The sequence below is a fragment of the Muntiacus reevesi genome, chromosome 6 (assembly GCF_963930625.1).
Source record: "Muntiacus reevesi chromosome 6, mMunRee1.1, whole genome shotgun sequence".
NCBI lineage: Eukaryota > Metazoa > Chordata > Mammalia > Artiodactyla > Cervidae > Muntiacus > Muntiacus reevesi.
Genome location: NC_089254.1, coordinates 93,874,126 through 93,896,691, shown reverse-complemented (window position 1 = coordinate 93,896,691; position 22,566 = coordinate 93,874,126). Strand labels below are relative to the sequence as shown.

The 22,566-nt window shown below is 44.7% G+C and overlaps 1 protein-coding gene and 1 pseudogene across 2 annotated transcripts in view; one reads left to right on the top strand and one right to left on the bottom strand.

Annotated features, from left to right (window-relative positions):
- The first annotated feature begins 2,900 nt into the window (after window positions 1–2,900).
- Window positions 2,901–22,566, top strand: part of LOC136170600 (solute carrier family 23 member 1-like) — a 56,869-nt gene continuing 37,203 nt past the window's right edge. The window contains exons 1-3 of one of the 2 annotated variants that reach the window (XM_065938927.1): window positions 2,901–3,002; window positions 17,773–17,916; window positions 20,868–21,025. In XM_065938927.1, the coding sequence (XP_065794999.1) occupies window positions 2,961–3,002; window positions 17,773–17,916; window positions 20,868–21,025 (344 nt within the window). In that variant the 5' untranslated portion in view covers window positions 2,901–2,960. Of the gene's footprint in view, window positions 3,003–17,772; window positions 17,917–20,867; window positions 21,026–22,566 lie in introns of those variants that run through there. The other variant, XM_065938928.1, reaches the window with a different exon arrangement.
- Window positions 9,361–9,696, bottom strand: LOC136170994 (cytochrome b-c1 complex subunit 7 pseudogene; annotated as a pseudogene).

Genomic DNA, 22,566 nt, shown 5'->3' with positions numbered 1-22,566 from the left:
CTGCCAATGCAGGAGATGCAGGTTCGATCCCTAGGTCTGGAAGATTCCCCTGGAAAAAGAAATGGCAACCCACTCTAGTATGCTTGCCTGAGAAATCCCATGGACAGAGAAACCTGTCTGTGGTGGGCTATAGTCCAGAGGGTTGCAAAAAGTCTGACAGGACTTAGCAAATAAGCAAGAACAATTTTGTAGGCTAATGAGTGGGAGGATTATTTCAACTATCTTGGAAAAGCGGTGGAGATTTCTAGGAATTGGGCCACTGCCCACTTTTTGGCCTTTTATGGTCAGCCTCGAAAGTGTCATGGTGGCTGTGGGTGTGTCGTCAGCATGTTAATATATTATAATGAGGCCCCAGGGGCTGCTGGGAGTCGGTTCTTCCACCATCTAGTCAGTTCTAGCCAGTCCTCGAGGGCCCTTCCCTCCTGTTTCAAAGCCAGGCCCAGTCAAGGATGAGAGGAGGGACAAATCTGTGGAAGTAACTTAGTTTTTTTTTTTCCTTTTTTGGTTGTGGGGGTCGTGAGATAGTTCCCTGACCAAGGATTGAAGTGGAGCCCTTGGGATTGAAAGCACCGAGCCCTAACCACTGGACCGCCAGGGAATTCCCTGAAAATGACTTCTAAGGTGTGGAAGGTGGAGGAAAAGTAGGGGAGGGGGGGCGGCCGGCTTGGCTCCTCACAGCACTGAGCAAGAAAGGAACAGTGGCAGAGACCACAGGCCAAGGGGCCAACGCTGGGAGGACACCCAGCACAGAGCCTTGTGAGACAGAGTGTCAGCCCCGGAAGAGGTGCTGAGGTTGAAGGAGGAGGAAGACGCTGAGCACACTGTACAGGCAGCCAGCCAAAGGGGTGAGAGGAGCCCGTCTCTCTGCTTTACCTTCCTTGTGTGGCTAACCCAGCACCGTTTTACCTCAGTCTATAGAAGAGTTTAATTGTCCATCCAAGAAATTGGCAGCGAGAGGAAAAGTCAGAGCCTGCGAGGCCAGGCCTCCAGTGTGGGGAGGGCAGAGTCTGAGAAAACACCTCTTTCCTCGCTGTCCCTGAAGGTGACCCCAACTCTGCCTTTGCCCGCAGGTCTGTGAGGGTCGGGGGTGTGGGGGCAGTGCAGTCAACTCCCCACTCCTGGACCCTCCTAGCCCCCCCCCTTAAGCCAGGCCTTCCTGGAGCAACGAACAGAGCTTGTGCTGTTCATTGTCCATGTAACTGTTGGCTCCGGCCCTCTGTCCTCACCTCCTGCCTCTCCCCGCCCTGGGGACTGCAGAAGTAGCCTGCTCTGGGGATCCCAACCCCCGCAAGACTCATCCCCTTGAAGCTGAGCAGACTCACTTCCCCTTCTCAAGTGGACTTGGGGCCCCAGGTGCCTTTTGGAGAAGATCCACATTTCCTTTCTGGGTGGTGTGGGGAAGCCTCTCTGACCACACTCCCTGGACAGTGTCCCCTGAGCCCTCTCCAGGCCCAGAACACTTGCCTGGCTCCGATGGGCATCTCCTTGAGCCCCGTGGGCTATAGGACAAGACTATCTGGGTTTGAATCTCAGCTCCTTCATTTGCTACGAATCTTGGGCAAATAGCTTAACCTATCGACACCCATATTTCTTAATCTTAGAAAAATCTGAATTTATAGGATTTTTAATCCTTTTGTAAAATAAGGATGTGAATGATAGTTTGTAGTGAACAGCTAGTAAGAAAAACAGAAAAGGTATGGTGCAGTGCTCAGTTAGTATTCAGTAAAGGTCAACTACCTTTGACTCTCTTGTGACCTTGGTTTTTCTCTTAAAGCCTAAGTCAGCTCTGTCCCCTCCCATGTCAAGCTTCTCATTGTTGTGCTTTTCAGGGCTTCCTCTTGGGCGGACTCCTATCAGTGTCTATGTATGTCCCACTATGTGTTTCCTGAAACTTGGGTCCCAGTGCTATCTGTTCTAGAACATTCCATCATTATGAATAACAGGTATTTGCTTGCATCGGCCTTCATGTGCATACATGCTAAGTTGCTTCATCGTGTCTGACTCTTTGCAGCCCTGTGGACTGTAGCCACCAGGCTTCTCTGTCCATGGGATTCTCTGGGCAAGAATATTGGAGTTGGTTGTTATCCCCTCCTCCAGGTGATCTTCCCGACCCAGGGATTGAACACATGTCTCTTACATCTCCTGCATTGGCAGGTGGGTTCTTTACTACTAGCACCACCTGGGAAGCCCCATTGGACTTCAAAGAGTGGAGTTTATCGAGAGTTTTAGAGGAGCATTTTAGTACTCTGTGTGGGATAAGACCGAGACTATGCCTTCCTGGATTTGTCTCTCCAATAGGTAGGTTGCTAGAAGTTTCTGCATATTAGGGAGACAGGCACCCAAGAAGTAGAAGCATTTTTTCTCAGCCTCTCACCTGAGGTCTTTGCTCCACCCATGAGACTTAGTAGCCTCTCCCAGGTCAGCATCTAGGGTCAGCAGTCCCTCCCTAACAACTGTGTCAGTGTATCTCAGGGGCCAGGCTGCTGGTGTCACTTTTGCAATGCTTTCATTCCAGCTCAACCAGTCACTAGAAATCAGCTTTAGAAAACAGAAAAGCCTCTATGTCTGGCCCAGAGCCTCACCCCCCTCTTCTCCTGCCCCTGGGAACCTGGTTTCCGGAAAGCGCTGCCCTGCCACATCTCAACAGGCTGCACCTGATTTGTCTCCTTGGTGCCATGGGGGATCATTAACTTCTCTGCAACTACCCACACTTTTCAAATGATGCAACGCTTACTATCACTAGGTGTACCTTGGTCCCCTGCAGTGACCGCAGAGGGCTGGAGGGGGTGTCTGTTATAGACCAGCAGGTGGGGCTTGGAGGCCCCACCCTCTCAGATCCTCGTCTTTCCCTCTCTCTTATTATTTCAGCAGGCTGTGAGAAGTTAATCTTCCTCTCCTGCAGCAGCTTCGCTTCTTTTCTATTCTGAGAGGAAGCCAAAACGAGAAGACCCCAGGCGGCCATGAACTCTGCCATCACCAGCTGTGAGCACCCCAACCCCTTGGTGAGTGCTGGTAGAAGAGAGGGGATGATAGCGGTGGGGGGTGTGTTAAGTATTAGTCACTCAATCCTGTCCGACTCTTCGCAACGTCATGGACTGTGGCCCACCAGGCTCCTCTGTCCATGGGGTTCTCCAGGCAAGAATACTGGAGTGGGCTGCCATTCCCTTCTCCAGGGGATCTTCCTGACCCAGGGATCAAACCCAGGTCTCCTGCATTGCAGGCAGATTGGTGGGGTAGCCGAAAAGAGGAAAGACTCTGGAGAAAGGTCCCAGCGTGGAGTCCTAACGCGGATTCATAAGCAAGGTGGCTCATGTTCTAAGTGAGACTTTGAATTGTCACAGCTGTTCTCTTGCCGCCACCCTCACAAGGCAAAGATTCCACCCTCGGTGCTAAACTCTGTGAAAGAATTACAAAGGAAGAAGGGAGAGCTGAAAGGTCCTCTTTGTTTTACTCTGTTGAATCTAGGTGTTTGTTTTCCAGGTTTCTCAGCATTATGATTTCTTTGATCAGAAACCCTTTCTGAAGCAAAGCAAAGAGAAAGAGGAAAGCAGAGAGAGAATGAGGGGAGGCACACATACAGGGAGCGAGAGAGGCACTGACCTGTTGACCGGATGGCTGAAGTCCCAGCATTGTTTTCTCCCTTCAAGCCAGCGAAGCATGCACTTCTTTTACATACAAGGAAGCTGAGGCCCAGAGAAGTAGTGACAATAACCCACCCGGAAGCCTCTCCAGCTAGTCCTTGAGCCCTGCTCCCACCATTCTTTCCAGCCTAGTTTGGCCCCCTAAAAACAACCGGGGCAGGGGGCGGGGGGAGCTGACTGAGGGGGGACCCTCTGCCCATCATAGCCAGACAGAGCCTCTCCCCACCAGGCCCAGCCGTGGTTTCTGTGGGACAGGTGCCACGCATGAGCCTGGGCTGGGCCCTCAGAACTGTCCCCTGGAGCCCGGCCGCCAGACTTTGCCCACTGCTAATCAGCCTTCTGGTAAAGAGACTGTGGCTGACTCTTCTGGAAAATTGTGACAGGCACCTCAGAGAAATTTCCTCTCTTCTCAGAATTCCTACTACTGAAAGTCAAAATTCAACAGGGCAAATTTAAAGCTTAGTTGGCTTTATTTTTTAAATTATTATTATGTCTTTTGACCACACCTCGTAGCATGCAGGATCTTAGTTCCCCTACCAGGGATTGGACCCAGGCCCCCTGCAGGGACAGCGTGGTGTCTTAACCACTTGGCTGCCAGGGAAGTCCACTCTAATTGGCTTTATTCAGTGATTCATGAAATGGACAGCATACCATCATAGAAGATAGATGGGAGCTTTGAGGAGCTGTACAAAAGGCAGAAGGAGGCATGGCAAAGTTATTCTATCAAAGAGTGGATTGTTTCAGGCCAAGTCACTTTCCTGAAAAGCAGCGGTCTACCAGGCAGATCACCTCATTAGTTCTGACCAGATAATTCAAGACGGACAAGCAAAAGGTTACATTCCTGTAAGAGACCAAAACTGCATGCAATTAATTAGGTTAGGTATTAAGTCTTGGTTGGCTGATATGGGCTTAGCATTAGTTACTCCATTTTGGACCTTTAAAAAAATTTTTAAACACTCTGTTACCATCTCATAGACACATTAAAAAAAAAAAAAAACCCAACTTGGGAAATATGTTGAAGACTCTATTTCTGAAAGCTGTGATGTTTTCCACATCTTTAGCACACCTAAGGCCAGTAGGGAGTGGTAGGGTCTAGGCACATATCTGTCTTTATTCAGAGAACTGTCTTTTCATTTTCCTCAAAGCCTCGATCTCAGCACCCAGATTAAAAGGCCACTTTTCTGAGATGTTTTGGTTTTCCTGTGCATATTGCTTTGTTAGAACCTTCTAGGGATATAAACATGGGGAAGACAGATTCCCCAGTCATGTTTGGAGAGACCTGGACAATCCCAATGGCTAGAGTCAGTTGACTGGAAGTGTTAGGAAACAAACCTAGGGGGCAGGTTGGGGAGTGGGAGGCTGTGTGGGGGATGGATGGAGTCAGAGGGCCAAGGGGTTCATTTCCCCCCAGGAATCCTCCTTCCCATCGCTGTTCCCTCTGTGCTAGTCTCCTCCTGCTCTGCTCCAGGGAGACGGCAGGCTGTCCCTGCACACACAGGAATGCATCTGCCAGCAACTGCCCTCGACCAGGAGAGGAGAGTTCCATTCTCCCATTTACAAGGGGACCTGGGACAAGCCGTGTAATCTCACTGAGCCTCAGTCTCCTCTCTGGAAACTGGGTTGTGAGAATCAAACGAGAGGTTGCACTGGAAGCTCTTTGCAAACTGTAAAGCGCTATAAAATGCCACACCTCAACAAATGCCTCTTTGAGCAAGTGTTTTCGTGAAATTACAGCCCATGTATTGAGCTGATAGACTCTTCCAATCAGAAGAAAAGCTTGTGGCCCATCTTCTCATACCAGTGCTGACTCATGGGGAAGCTTCATTAAGAGTTTATTCTTCCTTCAAAAAGGGGCTTGGAGGCATTCTTCTGCTACTATGAGTCAGAGACTTAAAAACAAATTATTTATTTGGCTATGCCAGGTCTCAGTTGCAGCATGTGAACTCTTGGTTGAGGCATGTGGAATCTAGTTCCCTGGCCAAGGATTGAACCTGGACCCCATGCATTGGGAGCTCAGAATCCTAATCCCTGGGCCACTAGGGAAGTCTGAGAGTTACAAAATTTTACTGACCAGAGATTCCCCTGGGATAAAGTCACTTCCCTCATCTGGATATGCCCTGAGGTGGGGCTTTTTCCACCTCCATCTGGGAAGCCCCTGCTCTACAATATCTCTGGGATGTCACGTTTCCATGTATATCTTTAATATGCTAGTGACTCATCTCTGACACACAGGAATCTTAGCCACTGTGTACCTGCTTATTTTACTTTTTGCCCCAGCATTTTATGTAAGTGACACAAAGTGCTTTAGAGCAAAAGATGTATTTTGATCAGGCTGTGTGCTTTCTACCAGCCATAGCTGATGTGTTTCACAGAAGTCACACACTCTTATCAGAGTGAAGAACCAGCTGTTCTCAAAGAAGATAGCTTTTCTCCACTCTTAAGTTCTAATTTTTTTTTTTCCATGTTGAGCCTCATACAAGGACAATTTCCCAGAAAAGTGTTGTAAATTACAGAAGTGGTTTCCATAACTTCATCAGATCCAGATTGATATCCAGACAAAACAGAATATTCAGAGTCATCAGGTTGAGAACACTCTTTGAGTCACTGACTTTTTTTAAAAAAGATTTTTTCTGATGTGGACCAATTTCAAAGTCTTTATTGAATTTGTCACAATACTTCTGTTTCATGTTTTGTTGTTTTGGCCACTGGACATGTAGGATCTTAGCTCCCTGCCCTGGGATCAAACCCTCACTCCCGGCATTTGAAGGCAATCTTAACCAGGGGACCACCAGGGAAGTCCTGAGTCATTCATTGACTCTTAAATGTGGCGGGGGGGAGGCCCCAAACTAACATCCCCCCCTAGTATCCCCCCCACAACCCTTCCCCCCCCCCGCCCCCTTCCTTCACTTTTCTGAGAATTCCAAGGGGGTCTTGGGAGAAGGTATGAGGTGAATTTGCTAGAGCTGTACCTGCCCGAGTCGTGTGAGCTCATTCAAAGGCGCGCATAACAGGAAGCCACATACACTTTTGAGCATTTCTGCAACCCTCCCAGAGTCAGAAGGGGACACAGAGTCTGAGAGAGGGGAAAGTGAAAGTGAAAGTGAAGTGGCTCAGTCGTGTCTTTGCGACCCCGTGGACTGTAACCTACCAGGCTCCTCAGTCCATGGGATTTTCCAGGCAAGAATATTGGAGAGGGCTGCCATTTCCTTCTCCAGGGGATCTTCCCGACCCAGGGATCGAACCCGAGTCTCCCGCATTGTAGGCAGACACTTTCCAGTCTGAGCAGTGATGTGCGCGCTCTGTTATCTGTGTAGCCTCCGCAGCGTCAATCAACCAGCCAGCCAATCAACAGCCACTCTTTTTTCTTCTGCCCCTCCTCTTTTCTTCAGCGGGTTCTGCTGCTGCTGTGCCCACTGACTGCACCACGTGGTCACTAAAACCTCGCGAGAAGTGCTCCGGAGTTCCCTCGGGCATCCTCCAGGCTATCTTTGGCTTAGGCAAAACCACCCTTCTTTCACATCCAACCCAAGTACCAAAGCTGCATCAGTACAGCCTTCTTTTCAGGAATCCAAATAGATCAGCATAATGTTTCCAAAGAGTTCTCACCAGTTATGGGTTTATTTTTAAAAGTTGATGAGAGAATCTTCATGGTCATTAATTTATACATGTGTTCATTTATTTATTTTCTCACTCAACAGATTGTGCTGTGAGCACTAACTCTGTGCTAGCAATGGAGTAGAGAAGCTATGGGACTTTATGGCCTTTTAGATGAGGAAACGTGTTTTATGGCTGTGAGGCATGCCTGGGGCTGTAGTCTGAGGCAGGAATGGAGAAAAGTCAGGGAAGGCTTCCTAGAGCTGGTTTGGGAGGCATGCTTCCAGGCATTGCTGAATAGATGAGTAGAAGCAAAACTCTTACATTTAAGTTTCAGAAACTAAATAATAGATTCATGGGCAAACGCTGCACTGAGCCCCAGGAACAGGGTGACTCTGCAGACCTGTGTTGTGGCTGACTCAGTCCACCCACTCTCTGCAAGCCTGACGCAGCCCTGAGCTCCTCCCACTGCCTGGACCTCAGTGCTCTGGGAAATATTCTCCATCACCAGTGATGGGGCCCCCACGTACTGGGAAGGAGTTGAGATCCGGTTTGCCAGTGCTCCATCCCACGGAAGAGGAGGACTGGCTTCCTCTATCTCCACGTGGAGATAGCACATCCATCCCACCCACTCCCCACTTCAGACAGACCTGTCCTTAGTTGCAGCTTCCCTGGTGGGATCTGAACAATACTCTTAAAATGGCAGTTCTTAACTGGGGGTGATTTTTACCCTACTGGTGACATTTGGCAATGTCTGGAGTCATTTTGGGTTGTTACAACTGAAGGCGAGGGCAGGGGCTTGCCACTGGCATCTAGTGGATCCAGGTCAAAGATGCTACTAAATATCCTGGGGTGCATGATATAGCCCCAACCCCTGCCATGTACACACACAACACAAGGAAGAATTATCCTGTCCAAAATGGCAATGGTGCTGAGGTTGGGAAACCCTGTCTTAGAATATAATGTTCCCTAAGGCCGTCTATGGGGTCGCACAGAGTCAGACACGACTGAAGCGACTTAGCAGCAGCAGCAGCAGGGACCAGTGCTGTCCTGGAAGTGGTAGGGGACAAATACCCAGTTCTTGAACTGGTGACTTTCTTGCCTCTCTCCACTTCAAAGCAACTGGTGGCCCTTTGCCCTCCACTCATCGGCTTCTCCTCCTTCTCCAGAGCAGGGCCACTGATCCTTAGGGAGAGCAGCCATGGTGTCTGTGCCCACAATTTTGCTCCCATTTCTTTCAAAATCAGAAGGAAAAAAAAAGTTTTAGATGAAAGAGAAAATTTTTAGTATATAATAATGTATCTTTATATCAATATAGTCACAAAAAAATAGCAGATTTCTTCTATAGGAGGAGCCCATAGCATTGAAGTGATTAGCATTCCCAGGAGTCATAGTGCAGCTTCAGTTCAGAAGTTGTTCTTTGAGGCTGTGCTGGAGTAAAGGGTGCTTGACCATGGAGGTTGGTGTTGGTATATGTGCCTTTAACATCTTTTCCAGAACTTCTCTGTGAGAAGCCCACGCTATTTTTCAGGGTACCCTGGCTGTGCCAATATGCAGAACCTGCTCTTCTTCTGTGGTCTGACCAGGGCCCAGGACCCTGCTGGGGCTTGTCACCTAATTCCTGGTCTTCGTGCTGGTGGCCTTACCCGCCTCTGGCCACACTGAAGACATTGTTTTCCTGTTCCTCTCACCTACAGCTGCTCTAATGTTACTCAAGTGTGAGTTAAAAGCCTTTGAAACATGGGACCAGAAGCTTATCATAGTTATAGCAAATAATATATTTACTGGGCAGGCTCACTGTGCAGGGCAGAGAACTATGTGCTTCATGCTCTGTTTTTTCCCCCAGGTTTATTAGATGTAATTGACATATAACATTGTGTAAGTTTAAAGTGTCTAAGACATTGACCTGATACAACTATATGCTGCAAAATGATTACCACCATCAGTTCAATTCAGTTCAGTCACTCAGTCATGTCTGACTCTTTTTTTTTCCAACAATAATTATGGTATTTATTTAAAGTAATACATTTACAGCCCAAATAGTTCTACATTGTACATTTCACGTTGAACCAACTTCATAAAAATACCTTGAGAACAGCTGTACCCACAGATTTAGACTACTAAATTATTTCTTTGCCCATTCTTCTCTCTCTTTTCTTTCCCGAATAACCTCTTTCAGATACAGTTCAAGTTAGAATTTATCCTCCTCATATTTTGTCCACTGCTCTTTAGGCAGGATCTGCTGCCTCATGCTGAGGTCCAGTGCTGTCTTACTGTGGAACACTCTGTCGTTATAAAGGTTCTCAGGAAGGCTTCTTATGGCCTCTTCTACATCGTCATTCTCATATATTGTGTCATCTCGCATGAAGCCCAGTTCATTGAACCTGACAGCATTGTAATGCCATTTTCGATTACCCTCCAGCCACCTGCTTGGTGCTGAAACAGCTGGCCAGCCCGCCATGTTGACCTGACACCGTGTCCGACTCCTTGCGACCCCATGAACTGCAACACGCCAGGCCTCCCTGTCCATCATCAACTCCCGGAGTTCACCCAAACCCATGTCCATTGAGTCGGTGATGCCATCCAACCATCTCATCCTCTGTTGTCCCCTTCTCCTCCTACCCTCAATCTTTCCCAGCATCAGGGTCTTTTCCAATGAGTCAGCTCTTCACATCAGGTGGCTGAAGTATTGGAGTTTCAACTGCAACATCAGTCCTTCCACTGAACACCCAGGACTGATCTCCTTTAGGATGGACTGGTTGGATCTCCTTGCAGTCCAAGGGACTCTCAAGAGTCTTCTCCAACACCACAGTTCAAAAGCATCAATTCTTGGCTCTCAGCTTTCTTTATAGCCCAACTCTCCCATCCATACATGACTACTAGAAAAACCATAGCCTTGACTAGATGGACCTTTGTTGACAAAGTAATGTCTCTGCCATAGCAGTTATTAATAGATTCCTAGGTGTCGCTAGCGGTCAAGAACCGCCTGTCAATGCAGGAGACTTAACAGATTTGGGTTTGATCCCTGGGCTGGGTAGGTCCCCTGGAGGAGGGCATGGCTACCCACTCCAATATTCTTGCTTGGAGAATTCCATGGACAGAGAAACCTGGCAGGTTATGGCCCATGGGGTCTCAAAGAGTGGGACACGACTGAAGTGACTTAGTGGCTTAGCAGCAGTTATTAGTGGTTAGCACCTCCATCACGTCATGCAGTCACCACTTCTTTTTTGTGCTGAGAACATTTAGGATTTACTCTCTTAGCAACTTTCAAATATATAATACAATTATTAACTATAATCACCACACTGTACATTAGTTTCCCAGAACCTATTCATGTTAAACTATTTGTTTGTATCCCTTGAGCAACATCTCCCCATTTCTTCATGTTCCAATTTAAATTTTTCATCTATGAAGTAAGTGTTATTAACATTTTTGTTACACAGATCAGAAAAATAAGGCTTATACATGTTAATAATTTGCCCAAGTTTTAAACTATATAGCCAATAAATTGGAGGAGAGAGTTTATGATTTGAAGTTAATTTGGAGTAACATTAAAGGAATGTAACTTGGCTATTGATCCTGCTGCTACTGCTGCTGCTAAGTCACTTCAGTCATGTCCAACTCTGTGCGACCCCATAGACGGCAGCCCACCAGGCTCCCCTGTCCTTGGGATTCTCCAGGCAAGAACACTGGAGTGGGTTGCCATTTCCTTCTCCAATGCATCAAAGTGAAAAGTGAAAGTGAAGTCACTCAGTCATGTCCGACTCTTAGCAACCTCATGGACTGCAACCTACCAGGCTCCTCTGTCCATGGGATTTTCCAGGCAAGAGTACTGGAGTGGGGTGCCATTGCCTTCTCTGTCTATTGACCCTAGAACATTCTATATGCTCTACACTTATTTACATTTGTGTTATATCCATTCATTCCGCCATTTACACAGTCTACACTGAGCATTGGAGTTGTTCTAGAAGCTGGGACAACAAAGGAGAGTAAGGCACAGTGAATGCATTCTAGGAACTCAGTTCCAGCAGAAGAGATGGCAGGAAATAGTCCATTGTAATAAACACATTAGGATAAGGGCTTTGGCACAGGGCTGGCCTGTGGGAGCATAAACCCTGGCAGCTACACCATCTGGGTCAGAATCCCTATTTCCTTGCACTTTTTCTTGAGAAACCCACTTTTCTTTCTTTCTTTCTTTTTTTTTTTTTTGGCTACACCACGTGGGATCTTAGTTCTCAGACAAAGGATTGAACCCATGCCTTTGGCAGTGAAAACATGAAGTCCTAACCACTAAATGAATCATCAAGGAATTCTCTGCCCATTTCCTGCCCATGGAGTTGATCCCCATTCGTTCTTCCACAAAGTTTATTTTCTGTTAGGGCTTGCTGCAGATGTGTAATATACAAAGTCACTGGTCTTTTGAGTCTGAATCTAGAAACCACAAGCTGGCCAGCATATATCATAATACCATTGTTCTTGCCTCTAGAAAGCTGTCCATCTGTCTGGTTGTAATAAGAAAGTGAAACTAAGCAGGAGCCTCTGGGGCTCCTGGGCACAGAAGCCTTTCCATGTCCCTTGTTCCTTGTTTGTGGGGAACAGACTCCAGCCTCCATGACCTTCCCTGAGTCCCAAAGGGTAGATTCAAACAGTTGCTAACCAGGGAAAGGAGGGGATTCAGAGATAACAGAGAGCAGCCAGGAAACAATAGTGCAGGCTTTGGGCAGGTTCCTGGTTCCACCTCAAGAGATAAAACAGTATCTTTCAAGCTCTTTAAAGAACTAAAGTAGAAGCAGTGACAGACTTTATTTTCTTGGGCACCAAAATCACTGTGCATGGTGACTGCAGCCATAAAATTAAAAGACATTTGCTCCTTGGAAGGAAAGCTATGACAAGCCTAGGCAGCATGTTAAAAAGCAGAGGCATCACTTTGCCAACAAAGGTCCATGTAGTCAAAGCTATGGTTTTTCCAGTAGCCATGTATGGATGTGAGCGTTAGACCACAAAGAAGGCTGAGTGCCAAAGAATTGATGCTTTCAAGTTGTGATGCTGGAGAAGACTCTTGAGAGTCCCTTGGACTGTAAAGAGATCAAACCAGTCAATCCGAAAAGAAATCAATCCTGAATATGAATTGGAAGGACTGATGCTGAAGCTCCAATACTCTGGCCTTTTGATGCAAAGAGCCCAATCACTGGAAAGGACCCTGATGGTGGAAAAGATTGATGGCAAAAGGAGAAGAGGATGACAGAGGATGAGAGGGTTAGATAGCATCACTCACTCAGTGGATATGAATTTGATCAAAGTCTAGGAGATAGTGAAGGACAGGGAAGACTGGCGTGCTACAGTGCTGGGTTCACAAAGAGTGGGACATGACTTAGCTACTGAACAACAATAACAAAAGGACTAAAACCCCCAATAAATAGAAGATGTCACCATTCTTTTTATTTATTTGTTTGTTTTAATTGAAGGATAATTGCTTTACAGAATTTTGTTGTTTTCTGTCAAACCTCAGTATGAATCAGCCATAGGTATATATATATCTGCTCCCTCTTGAACCTCCCTCCCATCTTCCTCCCTATCCCACCCCTCTAGGTTAATACAGAGCCCCTGTTCGAGCTTCCTGAGACACACAGCAAATTCCCATGGCTATCTATTTTACATATGGGAATGTAAGTTTCCATGTTACTCGCTCCATACATCTCACCTCTCCTCCCCTCTTCCCATGTCCATAAGCCTATTCTCTCTGTCTGTTTCTCTACTGCTGCCCTGCAAATAAATTCTTCAGTACCATCTTTCTAGATTCTGTATATGTGCATTGGTATATACCCACTCCAGTACTAGTACTCTTGCCCAGAAAATCCCATGGACAGAGGAGCCTGGTAGGCTGCAGTCCATGGGGTCGCTAAGAGTCAGACACGACTGCGCGACTTCACTTTCACTTTTCACTTTCATGCATTGGAGAAGGAAATGGCAACCCACTCCAGTGTTCTTGTCTTGAGAATCCCAGGGACGGTGGAGCCTGGTGGGCTCCCTGCCGTCTATGCGGTCACACAGAGTCGGACACGATTGAAGTGACTTAGCAGCAGCATATGATATTTATCTTTCTCTTTCTGACTTCACTCTGTATAATAGGCTCTAGGTTCATCCACCTCATTAGAACTGACTCAAATGCATTCCTTTTTATGGCTGAAAAATATTCTATTATGAATATGTACCACAACTTCTTTATCCATTCTTCTGTCGATGGACATCTAGGTTGCTTCCAAGTTCTAGCTATTGTAAATAGCGCTGCGATGAACAATGGGATACACATGTCTTTTTCAATTTTGGTTTCCTCAGGATATATGCCTAGGAGTGGGATTGCTGGGTCATATGGTGGTTTTATTCCTAGTTTTTTAAGGAGGAAGATGTCACCATTCTTCATTCCAGATTAAAGGAATCTCAAACTCATAAGATCATGTGTGTTAGTCACTCAGTCATATCAGACTCTTTGCGACCCTATGGGCTTCAGACCACCAGACTCCTGTGTCCATGGAGTTCTCCAGGCAAGAATACTGTAATGGGTAGCCATTTCCTTCTCCAGGGGATCTTCCCAACTCAGGGATCAAAGCTGGGTCTCCTGCATTTTAGGTGGATTCTTTACTGTCTGAGCTACCAGGGAAGCCCAAGAACAAGGTTCTCATCAGATTTCCTGAGACCAGATTAAAGCAATGCCCTGTACACAGTCTTCTCTTGTGTTGTTGGAAGGGGGTGTTTGCTGGACCAGCGTGTTCTCTTGGCAAAACTCTTTAGCCTTTGCCCTGCTTCATTCCGTACTCCAAGGCCAAATTTACCTGTTACTCCAGGTGTTTCTTGACTTTCTACTTTTGCATTCCAGTCCCCTATAATGAAAAGGACATCCTTTTTGGATGTTAGTTCTAGAAGGTCTTGTAGGTCTTCATAGAACCATTCAACTTCAGCTTCTTCAGCATTACTGGTTGGGGCACAGACTTGGATTACCATGTTATTGAATGGTTTGCCTTGGAAATGAGCTGAGATCATTCTGTCGTTTTTGAGATTGTATCCAAGTACTGCATTTCAGACTCTTTTGTTGACTATGATTCCTACTGCATTTCTTCTAAGGGATTCTTGCCCATGGTAGTACATATAATGGTCATCTGAATTAAATTCACCCATTCCAGTCCATTTTAGTTCGCTGATCCCTAAAATGTTGATGTTCACTCTTATCATCTCCTGTTTAACCATTTCCAATTTGCCTTGATTCATGGACCTAACATTTCAGGTTCCTACTCAATATTGCTCTTTACAGCATCGGACTTTACTTCCATCACCAGTCACATCCACAACTGGGTGTTGTTGTTGCTTTGGCTCCATCTCTTCATTCTTTCTGGAGTTAGTCCTCCACTGATCTCTAGTAGCATATTGGGCACCTACTGACCTGGAGGGTTCCTCTTTCAATGTCCTATCTTTGCCTTTTCATACTGTTCAGGGTTCTCAAGGCAAGAATATTGAAGTAGTTTGGCATTCCTTTCTCCAGTAGACCATGTTTTGTCAGAACTGTCCACCATGATCTGTCCATCTTGGGTGGCCCTACATGGCAATGGCTCATAGTTTCATTGAGTTAGACAAGGCTGTGGTTCATGTGATCAGATTGGTTAGTTTTCTGTGTCATAGCAAACATCTTCTTCCAACAACACAGAGAAGACTCTACACATGGACATCACCAGATGGTCAACACCGAAATCAGATTGATTATATTCTTTGCAGCCAAAGAAGGAGAAGCTCTATACAGTCAGCAAAAACAAGGCGAGGAGCTGACTGTGGCTTAGATCATGAAATCCTTATTGCCAAACTCAGACTTAAGTTGAAGAAAGTAGGGAAAACCACTAGACCATTCAGATATGACCTAAGTCAAATCCCTTATGGTGGAAATGAGAAATAGAGTCAAGGGATTAGATCTGATAGACAGAGTGCCTGAAGAACTATGGATGTGGGTGACATTGTACAGGAGGCAGGGATCAAGACCATCCTCAAGAAAAAGAAATGCAAAAGGGCAAAATGGTTGTCTGAGAAGACCTTACAAATAGCTGTGAAAAGAGAAATGAAAGGCAAAGGAAAGGCAAAGGAAAAATATACCCATTTGAATGCAGAGTTCCAAAGAATAACAGGGAGAGATAAGAAAGCCTTCCTCAGTGATTGATGCAAAGAAATAGAGGAAAGCAATAGAATGGGAAAGACTAGAGATCTCTTCAAGAAAATTAGAGATACCAAGGGAACATTTCATGCAAAGATGGGCACAATAAAGGACAAATGGTACGGACCTAACAGAAGCAGAAGATATTAAGAAGAGGTGGCAAGAATACACAGAAGAACTATACAAAAAAGATCTTCATGACCCAGATAATCATGACGGTGTGATCACTCACCTAGAGCCAGACATCCTGGAATGTGAAGTCAAGTGGGCCTTAGGAAGCATCACTACAAACAAACCTAGTGGAGGTGATGGAATTCCAGTTGAGCTAGTTCATATCCTAAAGGATGATGCTGTGAAAGTGCTGCACTCAATATGCCAGCAAATTTGGAAAATTCAGCAGTGACCACAGGACTGGAAAATATCAGTTTTTACTCCAATCCCAAAGAAAGCCAATGCCAAAGAATGTTCAAACTACCACACAATTGCACTTATCTCACACACTAGCAAAGTGATGCTCAAAATTCTCCAAGCCAGGCTTTAACAGTATGTGAACCGTGAACTTCCAGATGTTCAAGCTGGTTTTAGAAAAGGCAGAAGAACCAGAGATCAAATTGCCAACAACCGTTGGATCATTGAAAAAGCAACAGAGTTCCAGAAAAACATCTGCTTTTTTAACTATGCCAAAGCCTTTGACTGTGTGGATCACAACAAACTGTGGAAAATTCTTCAAGAGATGGGAATACCAGACCATCTGACCTGCCTCCTGAGAAATCTGTATGCAGGTCAGGAAGCAACAGTTAGAACTGGACATGGAACAACAGACTGGTTCCAAATCGGAAAAGGAGTATGTCAAGGCTGTATATTGTCATCTTTCTTATTTAACTTATGTGCAGAGTACATCATGTGAAACACTGGGCTGGATGAAGCACAAGCTGGAATCAAGATTTACAGGGAAAATATCAATAACCTCAGATATGCAGATGACACCACCCTTATGTCAGAAAGCGAAGAAGAACTAAACAGCCTCCTGATGAAAGTGAAGGAAGAGAGTGAAAAATTTGACTTAAAACTCAACATTCAGAAAACTAAGATCATAGCTTCCAGTCCCATCACTTCATGGCAAATAGATGGGGAAGCAATGGAAACAGTGGCTGACTTTTTTGGGGGGGTTCCAAAATCACTGCAGATGGTGACAGCAGCCATGACATTAAAAGACGCTTGCTCCTTGGAAGAAAAGCTATGATCAACCTAGACAGCATATTAAAAAGCAGAGACCAGTAACTTGGTTAATGTGCTGTGAACGATTGACAGTTTGGGTATGTAGTGTATATGATATTAAATTGTGAATCAGTGGGACTTATGTAACAGCATATCAATATTTGAAGATATTGATACTTGATATCCTGTTAAGGAAAGTTTGCTCCAAATTTTAAGCTGGAAAGTCACTGGAATAACTGTTAAGAATCACAACTACATGATATTTTAGATTTCTGGTACGTATGTGAAGAATTGTGTACAAATTGAAATGTCTGTGTAGTGATCCTCAAAACAACCAATAAAATCTCAGTTATAAAAGAAAAAAAAAAAAAAAGCAGAGACCTTACTTTGCCAACAAAGGTCTATCTAGTCAAAGCTATCGTTTTTCCAGTAGTCATGTATGGATGTGAGAGTTGGACTATAAAGAAAGCTGAGCACCAAAGAATTGATGCTTTTGAACTGTGGTGTTGGAGAAGATTCTTGAGGGTCTCTTGGGCTTCAAGGAGATCCAACCAGTCCATCCTAAAGGAAATCAATCCTGAATGTTCATTGGAAGGACTGATGCTGAAGCTGAAACTCCAGTACTTTGGCTACCTAATGGGAAGAACTGAGTCATTTGAAAAGACCCTGATGCTGGGAAAGATTGAAGGCGGGAGGTGAAGGGGATGACAGAGGATGAGATGGTTGGATGGCATCACTAACTCGATGGACATGAGTTTGAGTAAGCTCCGGGAGCTGGTGATGGACAGGGAGGCCTGGCACGGCAGCCCATGGGGTCACAGAGAGTTGGACACAACTGAGCAACTGAACTGAACTGTACATGGCCTAATCTTATTAGCAGCCCCACGCTTGAGCCGTTGCTATAAAACTTCTCACCAAATCCCTCTGGGTGGAGACACGGTTTTCGAGGGCAGGAGCCACTGTGTTCCCCTTTGCCTGGCAAAGCAATAAGCTATTCTTTTCTACTTCATCCAAAACTGTCTCCGAGATTTGATTTGACACTGGTACATAGAGGCCAAGCTTTTGGCATCAAAATGCACTTGATTCTTCTTGAAATGCTCAAATGTGTTTTTGTCTTTTTCCCAGCAGAGGGGTGATGGTGTGCTCAGCTCCCATGAAAGTGACAAAGGCAGGAAGAAGGATGGCCAGCTCAAGACTCCCAGCAGCAGCCAGCTGGCTTATGGCATCCTGGATATCCCACCATGGTATCTCTGCATCTTCTTGGGGATCCAGGTAAGGCCACACAGAAGCATTGGGTGCAAGGAGGCTCTGTCTCAAAAGGCACATCAACACACACGGGTCAAATTAGCCAAGATCTAACTTCAGTTGCTTATGTTCTTGGCTTCCATATTGTGGACTCAAGACTCCTCCAGGCTTTCTTTTCTCCCAAGGAGTTTGGGGATGGGGGCAGGGAGTTAGGGGAAGGTTCTCCCCCATGTTAAGCTACTAGGTCACATCAAGGACACCAACTGGGCCAGTGAGTTTTTTTTTTCCAAGATGCCAATTATAATTTGTTTGGAAACAACTGAAATGTTTGATAACCAGTGCTTGGGGAATATTGGAAAACAAGCACTGTCAAACACTTATTGGAATGTTATCTGGTGCAACTTTTCTATTTACTGGTAAAACACATGTTATTTAACCCAGGCCCTAATGCTTAAGAATTTCTCTGTAAAGAATTCCCCAGTGGTCCAGTGGTTAGGAGTCCATCATTTCACTGCCAAGGCATGGGTTCAATCCCTGGTGGGGGGAACTAAGTTCTCACAAATCGTGTAGCATGGCCAAATTAAAAAAAAAATTTTTTTAAACAATTTGTCTCTAGATGTACTGGCAACACTTGTTAAGATAAGTACAAAGATCTTCTATTGATTAATCATAAAATCACAACAACAAGCAAAACCCAGAAACACCCCCAAAATATCCATCTTAGAGAACTGTGGCATAGTCTAACAAATAATTTTTTAATGTAGCTGTTAGAAAGAGAAAGATATATTTACCTTGCAGTTAAAAAATGATCACCAACATAGATTAAGTGAAAAAAGTCAAGTAAATAACTGTGTATAGTGTGATTTTTTTTATGTTAAAGACTAACAAACAAAAAGAGAGAACAGCAGAAATAAGTATATGTAGTAATTTTTGCATGTCTTGAAGGAATCATAAGAAACTAATAGAGGTATTTAACCTTGGGTTGAGGAGCTAGAAAAAGGAAAGTAGCTTTCAACTTTCACTATTTGTTTTGTAACTTTTTGTAGCTTGAATCTTTAATCTCATAGATGGATTTGTTTTCATTTTAATCCCAAAATGTTCAATGTGGAATATAAGGGGTGGGATATACTTTTTTGTTTGCTTCCTTGTGCTTTTCCACAAAAGAAGAGAAGCAAATGTCTTACTATTTTGAAAAATATTATTGTGAGCCAATAAAATGGATAATGCAGATACTTTATTATGAAAGGGTGTTGAATTTTGTCAAATTTTTTTTCTGCATCCATCGGGGTGATATGATTTTTATTTTTCATTTTATTAATATGGTGTATCATATTTATTGATTTGTATATATTTAACATTCCAGGGATAAAAATACTAGTTAATCATGGCATATGACCCTTTTAATGTACGGTAGAATGCTGTTTGCTAGAATTTCATTGAGCATTTTTGCATCTATATCCATGAGAGATACTGGCCTATAATTTTCTTTCCTCGTAGGGTCCTCATCTTGCTTTGGAATCAGGGTTATGTGAAAGTCGCTCAGTTGTGTCCGACTCCTTGCGACCCCATGGACTGTAACCTGCTAGGTTCCTCTGTCCATGGGATTTTCCAGGCAAGAATACTGGAGCCGCTTGCCATTTCCTTCTCCATGGGATCCTCCCAATCCAGGGATCAAACCTGGGTCTCCTGCATTGCGGGCAGATTCCTTACGGTCTGAGCCACAATCCCATCAGGGTTATGCTGGATTGTAAAATGAGTTTGAGAGTGCTCCTTCCTCTTAAATCTTTTGGAGGAGTTTGAGAAGGCTTGGTGTTAATTCTTCTTTAGATATTTGATAGAATTTGCCAGTGAAACCATCTGGTCTTGGGCTTTTCTTTGTTGGGAAATTTTGATTACTGCTTTAGTCGCCTCACTAGTCATTGGTCTGTTCAGATTTTCTATTTCTTCATGATTCAGTCTTGGCAAGTTGCATGTTTCTAGTAATCTATCCATTTCTTCTAGATTATCCAATTTCTTGGTGTGTAATGTCACTATTGTTTTATGGTACTTTGTATTTCTATTGTATCCTGTCTCATTTTATTTGAGCCCTCTCTCCTTTTTTCTGAGTTTATCTAAGGGTTTCCTTATCTTAAAAAAGCTCTAGTTTTGTTGATTTTTTCTATGGTTTTTCATTTCATTTATTTCTGTCCTGATCTGTATTTTTCCCTCTCTTCTTCAAACTTGAGACTCAGTTTGTTCTTCCTTTTCTAGTTCTTTGAGAAATAAAGTTAAGTTGTTTATTTGAGACCTTTTTTCTTTCTTAATGTAGGTGTACATTGTTATAAACTGTCCTCTTAGAACTGCTTTTGCTGCATCCCATTAGTTTTGGTATGTTGTATTTCCATTTTCATTTGTCTTAAGTTATGTTTTATTTCCCTTTTGATTTCTTCTTTGACCCATTGGTTGTTCAGGAGTGTGTTTCTTAATTTCCACCAATTTGTGTCCAGTTTCCTTCCTCTTATTGATTTCCAGTTTCAGACAATTGCAGACAGAAAAGATTGTTGGTTTGATTTCGGTCTTCTTAAGTTTCCTGATGCTGTTTTGTGACCTAATGTATAATCAGTCTTGAAGAACGTGCTCAGGCCTTCCTGGTTAATGGTCTTCCCCTCACCTTGTGCCTTATTTTAATAATGAGCCTCTTGTCTTATTCCTATTCTTAAGCCCACTTCCTTGGTTCCTGTTACATCCTCCTGCACTGTGTCCCTACCTTGGTTCCTTACCTAGAACAGCAGTTCTCAGCCCTGGGTCCTGTCTTTGAAGCCCAGACCTTCTGGCTGTGTCCCTGCTTCTTGCTGCCAGACCTTCCTAGTTCCTGCCACTTGCCTGAATCTCCTCTGAGACCAGAGATTGAGTGAGCCTCCAGTGGGAGGAATAGGATTAGGTGGAGTAGGCAGCCACAGCATCTCTAAGTCTCTCTCCTCTCTCTGCTCTGCCCACAGCACTTCCTCACGGCCCTAGGGGGGCTTGTGGCAGTGCCGCTCATCCTGGCCAAGGACCTGTGTTTGCAGCATGATCCCCTGACCCAGAGCTACCTCATCAGCACCATTTTCTTTGTCTCTGGCATCTGTACTCTCCTGCAAGTATTTTTAGGAATCAGGTAGGTAAAACTCCTCCCCATGGATTCTGACTTTTATCTCCCAGGGAAGCAATAAGATTTGCTTGGCTTGTAGCCTGAGATGAGTTAGAAAGCTGATGTGACATGATAGAGGGAGCACAGGATCAGAAGTAAGCACCTAAGTTGAAGTCCCAGCTCCAACATTTACTATCTACATTAGCCAGAGTTCTTGGTTAAAGGAATACAAATAGCTACAGGTAGCCATGCTTGAAACCTTATACCTTTGCAAATTCTACAAGGCTTGTGGCTAGTGAACACACTGTGGGGACGCCTCCCTGGACTTTAGAAGGAGCGGTGCAAGTGAGGGAATCTTCACTGTAAGTCTGCTTGTGACCTAATCTGTGCCAGGTCTGTGCCCAGTTTTGGAGATGCAGAGGAACATGGAAAACATTCCCTACGATGTGCTTCTGCCCAACCTGTCTTATGAGAAAATTACTTGAGAGGAAAAATTATTATTTATTCTTTTTTTCCTTCCAGTTTCATTGAGATGTAATTGACAGACAACACTGTATAAGTGACAGCATAAGGATTTGACTTACATACATCAAGAAATGATTAGTGCAGTAAATTTAATGAACATCCATCATCTCACATAGATACAAAATTAAAGAAACAGAAAAAAAATTTCCTTCTGATGAGAACTCAGGATTTACTCTATCATTTATTTATCCTTTATCAATTATCTGAGTCAAACTACAAGTGAAGGCTGTTACAAGGTGGCTGATTATTCCAAGATAGGCTGCCTGTAGAGAGTATCTAGAGTATATTCCTTCCTAACCTAGTCTTCTTGCCTAAATCAAATCAAAGGCTCTTTCCAAAGTGCCGCTTTTGCAAGTCATTTACAGGAGATATACCAGTCCTTAAGGTCTCCCACTTTTTTGTTGAGGAAAGGGGTTTAGAGCCTACATCTTTGTCAGGTTATTTCCTTCTCTCTCTTCCTTATTTTGTCATCATCTCTGAGAGCCAAGATTTCTTCCAAACCCCCCACCAAGCACTGAGAGAGGTTTAAGGTTTGGTCTGGTCTGTTTCTCAAGTCCCTGAAGTCCAGGACCCCTCCTACCTTCCCAGGATCAACCCCTGGGGTGACAGGTGCTGCAGTGGCGAGGCCTTGCAGCCCCCTGCCTGGACACCCAGGAGGCCCCACCCCAGGGCCGCCCCATGGAGAGTTACACACACACGGCTCTTCTGGATGGGGAAGCTCCTTGCCTTAAACTGAGATGGTGCTCACTATAATAATGGAAAAATGTTGATCTTGGAAGCTGCGGGCCTGCATTCTAGTTCTGGCTTCTGTGTTGTGGGAACCTGCACAAGCCATTCACCCTCTCTAAAACCCAGTGTTCTCATCTGTAAAATAAGGGAGTTGAAGTGTGTCGTATCTGTAAGTCCTTCCATCTCTAATATGTGGACACCTGTGTTGTTGACAGAGAAGATGATGCAGTACTGTGTTCCTACTGGAATCTCAGTACTGAGGGTGCTTGTGGACCTCACCTTCTGGTAAACCCTGTGAGAGGCATAACAAAATC